Source organism: Euleptes europaea, chromosome 12 (assembly GCF_029931775.1).
Source record: "Euleptes europaea isolate rEulEur1 chromosome 12, rEulEur1.hap1, whole genome shotgun sequence".
NCBI lineage: Eukaryota > Metazoa > Chordata > Lepidosauria > Squamata > Sphaerodactylidae > Euleptes > Euleptes europaea.
This window is the reverse complement of record NC_079323.1, coordinates 55,476,620-55,488,761: the sequence shown is the minus strand read 5'-3', so window position 1 is coordinate 55,488,761 and position 12,142 is coordinate 55,476,620. Positions and strand designations below refer to the sequence as shown.

Genomic DNA, 12,142 nt, shown 5'->3' with positions numbered 1-12,142 from the left:
TGCTATTAGGTTAGTAGAAAAAATCCGTTTACCAAAGCCATGACTTATAGTCAGAACCAATGTTAGTGGTTAGAGGGCTGGACTGTGACTGGGGAAAGCCAAGTCCAATTCATCACTCAGGTGGGAAGTTCATTGGGTAATGTTTGCACCAGTCATACTTTCTCAGCCTAACCCACCTTGCAAGGTTGTTTTGAGTATAAAATAGGGAAGGGGAGAACACTGTATATCACCCTGAGCACACTGGAGATACAAATCTAATAGACTCATTAATAAACGTGTTGTCGTGTATTTAGATAGATGTGCTAATATATGAAACTTTATTATAGATACTATGCTTTTATTGTTGCTTTCTTTTTCTGTGTCATTTATTATCTATACATGTTTTCTGTGTGTTTTGTAATTTTTGTTTGAAAAATAAAAAAGAACAACTGTTTTGTACTCTTGCAGCTTTTGAGATAAAGTATATTGCAAAAGCAGAGATTACATAGAATTGCAAATAGGTTGGAGCTAGTGTAAAAAGCTGCAGGTATGTTATAGTTTTCAGATGCTGGAACTGACTAGAAAGTGACTAGACTTTAAACAACATCTTGATCATGTTATCTAGTTGGGAAGCTTGGAAGTATGGCAAGCATCACAGAGAGGAAGCAAATTATAAACTGGGGTGTCCTTTCAGGTAACTGTTTACTGGATCAACCACGAAAACAGATCTTGGGGCCTGAGGAACTTCCAGGACAAACATATGATGCCATTCGTCAATGCAAGCTGGCATTTGGGCCTGAATACACAGTGTGTCCTGGAATGGATGTGTGCTCTCGTCTGTGGTGTGCGGTTGTTCGCCAAGGTCAGATGGTGTGTTTGACGAAAAAGCTCCCTGCTGTGGAGGGGACGCCATGTGGAAAAGGAAGGATCTGCCTTCAGGGAAAATGTGTTGATAAAACAAAGAAAAAATACTATTCGGTATGTTCTCCTTTAAGGATCAAACCAAATTGTATCTGGTCTATTCCTTCTGAGGCTGTTTTAAAATGGAATTGCAACTTGACAGAAAGAGGTGAGGTTAAGGCATCCCATTTCTATTTATAGTTGATGGCAAAACCCTCATCTGCTCACTTAGGTGAATAACCCTTTCTAGACATAGCCATGAAATGCCTTTTTTTTTCTGGCTAAGAAAAACACTTAGGAAGTCCTTTTAAAATTAAGTGCTCCTTCCTGCAACAAAATTTAGTGGAACACTCTTTGTGGATCAAGTAAATGACTGGGTTGGCTGTCATTTGCTCATCAGCAAAGATGTGCTGAAGATGGACACATTCCATTTTGCAGTGAACACAACACATTCAAGCCATTGCTCAGGGTCCAGGGACTACTCTGGAACAGTGTGATTGAAATTATCAAGAGTTGTAGTGCAAGAGAGAAATTTTGGACACCCCCCCCTTCCCCAAACAAGTAGAAGTGCCTTCTGTTTGCACAAGGACTGCTGGCCTCCTGGCTCAAGGTTGAAGGGTCTCCAGACGTGTTAGCTATTTACAGAAACTAGAATTTGCCATGCCATGTTGAGATAACATGCAACATTTCATGTACTGCTTAAGGGAAATGAACCAGTTTAAGTTGTTCAGCTATTTGCAGATGGGATCTTGGAGCAGTTTCCTGACGATGAGTGATCATGTGCAATCGTTTCAGTGGTTTCAGCCAGCACTGATATTCCTTATCAGTTTATAACTTCAACATGTACCTCAGTAGTCAAGGAACATCATAGGGCTGGTGCACATGTTGCAAAATTCCTGCATGAAAGACCGTTCTGTTATATATGCATGTGGATATATATGTGACAGTCTTAGATACATGGCCATGCATTAGTTTACACACATGAAGAATTGTCACACTTTACAGTATGCACATGTGTAATGCTCATTCCTTCATGCAAGTGCTTTCTGTGTGGGAATTTTGTAACATGTGAAGCAGTCTATAAATCTCCATGTTTCCTGCTACAAAGCATAGCAGGTTAACATTTGTGGAATATTGAGATAACGCAGACCTACATGCCTAATAGAAATTTTTTTAAATAGCACTGATGATAACCTTTTAACAAACATTAGGTTTATATACAGTATAGCTGTATTACAAATTTTGCTTCATAGGCTTTCCTCTGTACCATTGGATTTTTTGGTAGGTCACCACTTACCACAGAAGAGTATTTAACACCTATTTTCCAAATTATCATGCTGGCTTAGGGTTGCCAGGTGCCTGTTAATGGCAGGCAATTGCCTGCCAATTAACAGGCTTGCCTGCTGCCCATCACCTGGCTGGTGGGGGGGAAACAGGCCAGCTAAAGAGTGACGGGGACACTCTAGCACCGGGATGCTATGGCTTCCATAGAGGTTTTAAAGGGATGTGCTAAAGCGTCCCCATCACTTTTGGGTTTACTCCAGTAGGGACATTATTGCATGCACGCTGCACACTCACAAATCACCCCCCCCCCAAAAAAAAAACTCCCGCTGATGGCAAGGGAAGAACCTGGCAACCCTATGCTAGCTGTTGCCCTCAAAACAGCAAAGAAATTCAGTTTCGCTTAGTAATTGTTGATTCACAAACTAAACATCTCTGGAAGAGCCCTTCTGGTAGATGATAAGAGAAAAGCTAGTTTAGAACATCATCACATCTATTAATAATGTAAGCAATCCATATCCATGGCCATTGATACTTAGCAACAAACGTTAGTAAGTTATACAGAAGTATTTATATTATGTTCTTATATTTAGTATTCAGGGGCTGTGCTCCTAAGAACACTTACCTGGGAGTATGCCCAAATGAATAAAATGGAACATATTTCTGAGTAAACATGCTTAGGATTTCTCTGTTATATACTCAAATTTGTATCATTATTTGTTTGGAGGAGATCAAAGGTACCTGAAATAAGGAATCCAGCTCAGGTAGTTGGATAGGCCTCTTTAAAAAGCTATTTGTGTCAGAACTACTGTTAAGCATACTATAGACTTTTTTAAAATCCTAAATTTAAAGTACATGAAATGTTGATCCACTATATATTTCAGTTATTCAACCCAGATTGCCTTAAGCATACCTTAGAACATCTATTTACATAGACTAAATTCAGACGAAAATAAAAAAAACACCACCTCACCAAGGGACTAATTGATTTTTGAAGTGGGGCCAGGAAGACATTTTTCCAATCCATAAATATGGGGATCCTGCTTTTGTTTTGCTTGGGTGGGTGTGTCGCTACCTCCAGGTGGAATGTAACATAGGTAAATTTCTTGAGATATCTAGGCATGCTTAATTAAAATTGCATGTCACAGTGCCTATTGCTTTCTTCCGCATTCTTATGTTTCCTTGCAGTGTTATATTTGCTCATTTATTAGACATGCTGCATGTAGGTCTGCCTCAGCAAAAAAAAAAAGGAAAAGGTTAATATGGATGAACCTTCAGGCACTTTTACACCTCTTCAGTTCTGTGGATTGTGCATTAGAGCAGTAAACAGCTAATGATGCATCATACTACATAACTGATGTTTTGGTAAAGGAAGACACCGAGAGGAAAAGAGCTGGATCGCAATTGTAACTCTGGGACATAAATACCTGCGAATTTGTGACTTATTTCTAGCTTTGTCTGGTGGCATATACCATTATCCTTTATATTCCAGGCTTCAAACCATGGGAACTGGGGATCCTGGGGGCCGTGGGGACAATGCTCTCGGACATGTGGTGGAGGTGTACAGTTTGCCTATCGTCACTGCAATAACCCAGCACCTAGAAACAATGGACGATATTGCACAGGAAAGCGGGCCATCTATCGCTCATGTAACATCGTGCCCTGTCCTGTCAATGGTATGTTTTCTGTTAATCAAGCCAGTACCTTCAACAGGCACCGCAAAATTGTAGTACTTCTTACAGCGCTATACAAATGACATGTCTTATGCTAGTGCAGAAGTGATATGGAGGATGTAGCTCTGAATAACGTTTTATGTTCCATTAACAACTGGATTGTCTATTCCAGAGTTTCCCAAACTTTTTGAGTCATGGAACACTTTTTAGGAGAGAAATTTGTCTCAGGGCACTAATTTTCACCTAGCACCTATATAGTATTTTTCTTACCAACCTCTTCAAGGAGCACTTGAAGATGTTTTGTGGCACACCAAGTACTCCTTGGAGCACAGTTTGGGAACCTCTGGTCTATTCAGTTGCAAATGGACATCTGAACTGATGGGCTGAAGCCCTTGAGATAGAAGTCTGCTTTTGTAAGGAATGTTCAGTTATTATTATTAGTCTTGTAAACCACATTGTGCATTTTTATATTACTAGCTAAACATTTGTCATAATGATGAGCAGGATACATATGAAGAAGTTGCATATTTCAAGGGTCATTTATGCATGGTAGTTTTACCTGAGGTTCGTTGCTCACTGGACCCACACTTTCCTGTTGGGAGTCTGTGCACTAGCAGTCTCCAAGCTCAAATCAGGAAGTATTTGAATCCCCGCCTCTTGAAATGCTGCTTTGTAATTGACTGTAGTGAGAGAAAAGTCCCCTCCGAAACCCAATTGCCGCATAAAAAAACATTTTAAGAGTATTCTAAGAACAAAAACAAAAGCCGGAGCTATTTGAAAGAAATGGGGGGAGAAATCCAAGCCTCATTTTTAAAAGCCTTCTGCTCAGAAAGAACTCTGAGGAAACAGGAGGTATTTGAATCCCCGCCCCTTGACATGCTGCTTTGTAACTGGCTGTTTACTTGCTGTGAGAGAAACCAAGCTTCTGTGTCCTACGCTTTGCCTTATGCATGGGGATTTGAAGCAAGCTGAGCTAAGAGGAGAGGGAAGAATCGGGTTAATAGAGGGACGGGAAGTCCTGGGATTTGTGAGGGCTGGCAGTGAGGTCATGTCATGAGTCAGCCTGCAGAGAGTCAGCCTGCAGAGACCTCCTCTGACGAAGAGGAAGTAGAGGCCAGAATAGAGGATCAGCCAAAGTCAGGAGATGACTCACCATGCCTGCAGCCTGCCAGCTCAAGGACTCCAGTTGGACCTGACACCTTGCAACATGCAGTGCCTCCGGAGGCCTCGCCAAGGCCACTGGAGCAGAAAACAGGTTCGTCTGGCAATGCAGCAGAGACGGCAGAGTGCTAGACTGAAGGCTTTACACAGGAACCTCCCCAGTGATCAGTGATGAGGAAGAGCAGGGCTGAAGCACCACCTGTGAACTCAGCCTCATCAGCATCAGCTGGCTCTGCTATAGCAGCAGGGGAAGGGATTTAAGCCATCAGTTAGGCTTGGCTGTTGTGCAAGCAACTTGTCACCAACCTCCTGGTGTACCGGCCTTGTTTCCCTGCTATCCTTTGGATTCCTGGTACCCTGACTTCTTGGACTGGCTCTGACTAACACCTTGGACTTCCCTTGCCTGTATTGATATCTTGGACTCTGCCTTCACTGTGAATGACCTTGGACTGTTCCCCAGACTACGCTTCCAGCCCTCGCTCCTCGCCTGCACCACGACAGGTCATGTCTAATGGAGGGGAACCTCATGCATAACTCCAAGGAACAACCGAGACAGATGGGGGGGGGTGAACATGAGTGAAAGTACCCATGCATAAATGACCAAAGACTCCAGAACATGCAGTGCAATGTCTCTGCATTCTGTCTGTACACAGATACATGTTTGCAGTCTACTGCTAGATTCTTAGTGGTGAGGTTCAGGTCATCAATTGTCTGTGGTGGAGGACAGCTTTTGCCCTTAACACAAAAATATCCTTGAGGCTCCTTTATTTTTAATCATTAATTTATAAAGGGGTTCTGACTTTTTGATAATGTATTTTGATCATATCCAATATTTTATTATCCAGTAAAAAATAACATTGCCAAAGTGAAATTCCACAGATGTGTATATATATCCAATACTAAAGTTCAGCTTCAGCTGTAGCAGTACAAACAATAATATGCATCACTGAAGATTAAATTTTTATTCTTGCTTGAAGTGGAAAGCAAGATGAGCACTGACCTGCTTGTGAGGAAAATCTACATTCCTATAATATCGCTTCAGTAACTTGCGCTGTCCTTTGTAACACTTACCGGCTTTGGTATCACACAAGGAACCATAAGCAAACCTATGCAAACAGACCATTAGTTGTGTGTTAGTGCTATCATGAAGGCAGAGAGCAATTTCTGTGCTAAGAGCAGTTCCTGTGTTTGTGATGGGCTTAGCCTCTGATCCTAACAGTGGATCCTATTAATTTAAATTGTGTGATAGTGGCATTCAATAACAGGGGGAAACATATTGGTTACAAAGCAGTTCAGCAACAGAATGAAGTTGCCTAGACAGATGGTACAAAGTCCCATGTGAGTCACCATGAGGTTGCAGTGTGGGTCACCTTTGGCTGAGAGGTTGGAAGGGTTGTTTGTTTGTTTGTTTGTGCTTGTAGTTAGGCAATTCAAGGCTATAGGTTTATAACTAGCCAATCTCATGACATATCATCTCCTCACATTCTGTGCACAGTTTACATGTATTTTGCACTGAGAGAATATTCATCAGTGGACAGTAATGAAGGAATAATTATTTCCTAGCTAAAGCTTTTCGTCAGGAACAGTGTGAAGCAAGAAATGGCTACCAATCAGATGCAAAAGGTGTCAAAACCTTTGTTGAATGGGTTCCCAAGTATGCTGGAGTGCTTCCAGGAGATGTTTGCAAGCTCACCTGCCGAGCCAAAGGAACTGGCTATTATGTAGTTTTCTCTCAAAAGGTAATAGTTTATTTTTCAAATATATGAATACTATTGGTTCTTGTAGGTTATCCGGGCTGTGTAACCGTGGTCTTGGAATTTTCTTTCCTGACGTTTCGCCAGCAGCTGTGGCAGGCATCTTCAGAGTAGTAACACTGAAGGACAGTGTCTCTCAGTGTCAAGGGTGTAGGAAGAGTAATATATAGTCAGAAAGGGGTTGGGTTTGAGCTGAGTATTGTGTAATCCAAAGCTAATCTGTATGGCTATTGTTGAATGTTGTCTTTGTCTGGAGCTTCCTGCCCTGAAAAACCTCCAGACAAAGACAACATTCAACAATAGCCATACAGATTAGCTTTGGATTACACACATTAACAGATCACTTCAGGATACAATGGTTCCATATTAACATACCATACCCTCATTAGCACATTATCTTGATACTTACAGGACAATACTTTTGCAGGACAATACTCAGCTCAAACCCAACCCCTTTCTGACTATATATTACTCTTCCTACACCCTTGACACTGAGAGACACTGTCCTTCAGTGTTACTACTCTGAAGATGCCTGCCACAGTTGCTGGCGAAACATCAGGAAAGAAAATTCCAAGACCACGGTTACACAGCCCGGATAACCTACAAGAACCAATGAACTCTGACCGTGAAAGCCTTCGACAATATATGAATACTATGTTTTGCAATACCTCTGTGTATAGGTTGACAGGTCCCACAGGTGGGGGATGGGAGGTAGGATTTCCAGATACAGATACTGGAGATTTGGGGATGGAGATTGTGGAAGACAAGGACCTCAGTGGGGTACAATGTCATACAGTCTACCCTCCAAAGCATCCGTTTTCTCCAGGGGAACTGATCTTTGTAGTTTAGAGATGAGCTGTAATGCTGAGGAGGGTGTCTTCAGGTCCCCCTTGGAGGCTGGCATCCCTGTCTGTGTAGCAAAGTGGCTGAAGTCTATTCACATCTAACAACTGAGTATAAAACTGACTTCATGTGTCTGAGAGCCACAAAATAAACAGTTTCCTCTACTTCTTCCTAACAGTTTCTGGCCATACTGTTGTTTTCAATCCCTTCCCCTACAGGGCTGGTGACCGCTCTCCACCACCATCATTAGATCTAGTCGAATGGGCTTATTTACCACCATTGCCACCTTCGTTTGAGCATTCTTGGTGTTAGCATGTCACTAGGAGGGGGGAATGATATAGACAAGGTGGACTGGTTGTTCTCCATGGGAAAATGTGTACCCTAACCTTTAATTAGATGTTGGTTTATCTTCTTCTTTTTTAATAGAATTTTTATTGACAGAAAAAGAAAACATTTTTAACAACAAAAAGAAATTACAGAAATAAATTATACAATTAAAAGTAAAAAAGTCCCCTTCCCTCCCATATGATATGTGCCCACCCACCCCCCATTGTGACATCCGGAGAAGTACCTCTTAACTTTATATCATCCACTATATATTTGGTTTCTCTTTATTACAATATTTTATTTACAACTCTTTCACAATCTTCGTAAAATCAGTCTTTGCTGTGTTAGCCCAGTGTACAAAGGCCTAATGCCAATCTCTTTTAAACTCTTCTACATCATTTTCATGTAGACTATTAGTTAATTTGGCCATTTGTACAAAATATAATACTCTCCAATCCTTTAAAAGGAGCCTAGTTTCTCCCTTCCAGGTTTTAGCTATTATTATTCTTGCAGCCGCAAAGCTATAGTGACAGATCTTATTTGATTTCTCCATTTCTTTTGGTAATAGGCCTATTAGGCAGGATTCCGGTTTTCATTTTATGTTCCCATAAATCAACTTGTTAGTTTCTCTTATAACCTTTTTCCAAAATGTTTTGACTAAATTGCAGGTCCACCAAGCATGGAAAAATGTGCCTTTATATTCTTTACATCTCCAATATTTATCAGAGATGGATTTATCCATTTTGGCCAATATCACTGGGGTTACATGCCATCTTATACATATTCTCTGTTATACTACTAGCAATTGTAAATTTAAATTCTTTTTTTCAAAGTCTTTCCCAGTCTTCCAGCTGAATAGTATGTCCTATATCTACTGCCCATTCTATCATAACCTTTTTGACTCTTTCTTGTTCTAAATAGTAAGCTAATATCAATTGGTTTATCTTCTTGAACTTCCCACGAGCTGTTGTTTGGCCACCACTGTGCATTTTGTTCCGCTGGAAAATAATTCCTACTTATGTTTCATCAAGAGCTACATGGAAAATGTAGGCTGCACTTTTAGGACCTCATTTGCACCCAAAACGTAACTTAGAGTAAATACTTGCACCTTAAAAAAAAACTTGTGAAATTAGTGGAAAGGTAAAAGCATCATGAGTAGAATTTGCTGTCTGAGACTGATGAGGTCTTTTGTCAGGCAACATCCCAGGTGCAGCATTCTGAACCATTTGAAGTTTCCAAGCATTTTTCAAGAGCAGCCCCATATAGAGCACAGTGCAGTAATCTAATCTAGACCAGATGTAACCAGGGCATGCACACATGGACAGATATTTTCTGATCAGGAAGGGCCACAGGCAGCTAAACAGTTGAAGCTGGTAAAAAGCTTTCCTGGCCACAGCTGCCAAGTGCTTATCCAGCAGTAGGCCTGGATCCAAGAGTACCCCAGACTATGGACCTATTCCTTCAGCAGGAGTACAACTCTGTCCAAAATGGGGGTCAGTCTCTCCACTTACTAGTAGCACTTCTGTCTTGTCAGGATTACACTTGAGCTTATTAGCCTGCATCCACTCCCAAACTGCCTCCAGGCACCAGCTTCCCAGGGATTGGTCAAAAAGGCAAGATAGAACTGAATGTGATCCACAAGACAACCCAGCCCAAATCTCCAGATGAATCACCCAGTGGTTTCATGTAAAAGGTAAAGGTCCCCTGAGCAAGCACCAGGTCATTACTGACCCATGGGGTGACGTCACATCCCGACGTTTACTAGGCAGACTTTATTTTGCGAGGTGGTTTGCCAGTGCCTTCCCCAGTCATCTTCCCTTTATGTTGAAAAAGCATAGGGGACAAGATGGAGCCCTGGAGGACCCCAAAGGCCAAAGGGCTGAGCAGCAGTCCCCCAGCACTACCCTCTGAAACCCACCCTCCAGGTAGATCCTGAACCACTGCAAAATGGTGTCTCACAGTGCCAGTCTGGAAGGGCAGTCCAGAAGGATACTGAAGGTATCAAAAGCTGCTGAGAGGTCCAACATTCTCCATCTAATACCAGACCTGTACATTCCCTATACTTGGGTTGCTGGTTTGCAAATGCGAAAACAATAATTATGTCAGCCTTGATAAATGGATAAATGGCCCACTTAGAAATGTACTTAGTTGCCTACTAATAATCATAAAATATATGTTGACAAACGAATCATACAGCAGTAAATCTCCAGTTTTAACCCACAATGATTGCATTTTGCAGGTGACTGATGGAACAGAATGTCGTCCATACAGTAGTTCAGTCTGTGTCCGTGGCAAATGTGTGCGAACGGGATGTGATGGCATTATTGGCTCAAAGCTGCAGTTTGATAAATGTGGAATCTGTGGTGGAGATAACTCCAGTTGCACAAAGATTATGGGAACTTTTAATAAAAAGAGGTAAGAATCTGAAGATAGCCATGACTTTACAAGTGGAATTGTTTGTGGCAATAGTAGCCACATAACTTTTTCTTGTAAAAATGGGTACATACAGAAAACAACAAAAGCTAATTAAGGGTGGAGACAGACATATTTTAAGTGTGAGAGAAACCGCCTTAAAACAATGCCCTGGCATCAAGCTAATGTGTCCAACTGCAATGTATAATTTCTGTCTTGAGCCTAAGTATTCCAAAAACCAATTCTTATGATCCCTTGAGGCGATACTCATCATTGAGCAATGGAAACCCTTGATACTTGTGCGTATTTACTAGATGAGAAACACTGCCTCTAACAACAACAGTGATAACTGTTTCACAAAACTGAGCTACTATCAAGCCCTATTCATGGGTTATATAAGGTTGTATGGCTCAGTTCATATATTCCTTTCAGCACTCCACTTTTTTGGAGGAACAAAATTGCTGGACCAGCCCTCTACCCAACTGGATGATCACAAGGATGGCCTGGTGCCCATTATCAACTATTGGCATAGTGCAAGACAGCAGCTTGAGCTATTTGTCCACCACACTACTGCAGTTCTTCTCAGGTTTGCTCCACCACCTAAGTTTAAGTTTAGGCCCCATTGCAATACTGTAGATGCTCCAGAGACCAAGTCTACCCCCATTAATACCAATGGATAACAGACATCATTTCAGAGCCCAGGTCTACCCCTGTTGATTTCAATGGGCAGTAGACCTGGCATCCAGAGCCAGGCCTACCCTTGTTGACAACATTACTGAAACTGCAACAATATTCCCAAGATGATTCCCAAAACAATATGCACAGTTCCAACAGTTTGTGAAAACCATAATCATTTCTGAAATTATGAAATGAAATTAAAATGAATTTTTTTTAAAGCACACACCCCTAGCTTGTGCTATTGTTCCATTTACTTCAGTGGGTTTTGACAAGAGTACTCCTCATTGACATGTTATTTCTCCTTTTTTAGTAAGGGCTACACAGATATTGTGAAAATACCTGAAGGAGCAACACACATCAAAGTTCGACAGTTCAAAGCAAAAGACCAGAGCAGATTCACAGCCTATTTGGCCCTGAAAAAGAAAAATGGTGAGTACCTTGTCAATGGAAAGTACATGATCTCAACTTCGGAAACTATCATTGACCTCAACGGAACTGTCATGAACTACAGTGGCTGGAGTCACAAAGATGATTTCTTGCATGCAGTGGGACATACAGGCACAAAGGAGACCCTTATAGTACAGATTCTTGCAACTGACCCAGCTAAATTAGTGGATGTCCGCTACAGTTTCTATGTGCCAAAGAAACAAGAACAAATCACAAACTCTGTCCCAAGCAACAGCAGCAGTAACAAATTGATACCATCTCTCATCCAGCCCCAGTGGGTGACTGGACCATGGCTTTCTTGTTCTCGAACATGTGACACAGGTTGGCACACAAGAACTGTACAGTGCAAAGATGGAAATGGGAAATTAGCAAAAGGATGTCTTCTGTCTCAGAGACCTTCAGCGTTCAAACAGTGCTTGCTTACAAAATGTTAACCTGTGGTTGTGTGCTTCTTTTAAAAAGGCTCATGAAGTCAGTCAATAGACTGACACAAGGTCTACCCAGGCACAGAGAAAAGCCGACGCTTCAGTATACTTCCATATCGTCTGAAGTTACGGGCAGAATCTGCCTATTTGGACCAAATGAAGATATGTATTGCTCTGAGTGATCGCAAGGTGATCTTATGTTGAAGAAACTAAGCGTTCGTTGTCAGAAGCCCTCTGTATCTACAGTTAAGATGAGGATAAA

General features: G+C 41.5%; 1 protein-coding gene across 1 annotated transcript in view; it reads left to right on the top strand.

The window, feature by feature from the left end:
• ADAMTS5 (ADAM metallopeptidase with thrombospondin type 1 motif 5) overlaps positions 1–11,893 on the top strand; it is a 67,332-nt gene extending 55,439 nt beyond the window's left edge. The window contains exons 4-8 of the mRNA XM_056858394.1: positions 674–957; positions 3,653–3,836; positions 6,558–6,733; positions 10,158–10,333; positions 11,319–11,893. Coding sequence (XP_056714372.1) covers positions 674–957; positions 3,653–3,836; positions 6,558–6,733; positions 10,158–10,333; positions 11,319–11,889 — 1,391 coding nt within the window. The 3' untranslated portion in view covers positions 11,890–11,893. The remainder of the gene's footprint in view (positions 1–673; positions 958–3,652; positions 3,837–6,557; positions 6,734–10,157; positions 10,334–11,318) is intronic.
• Positions 11,894–12,142: the final 249 nt, after the last annotated feature.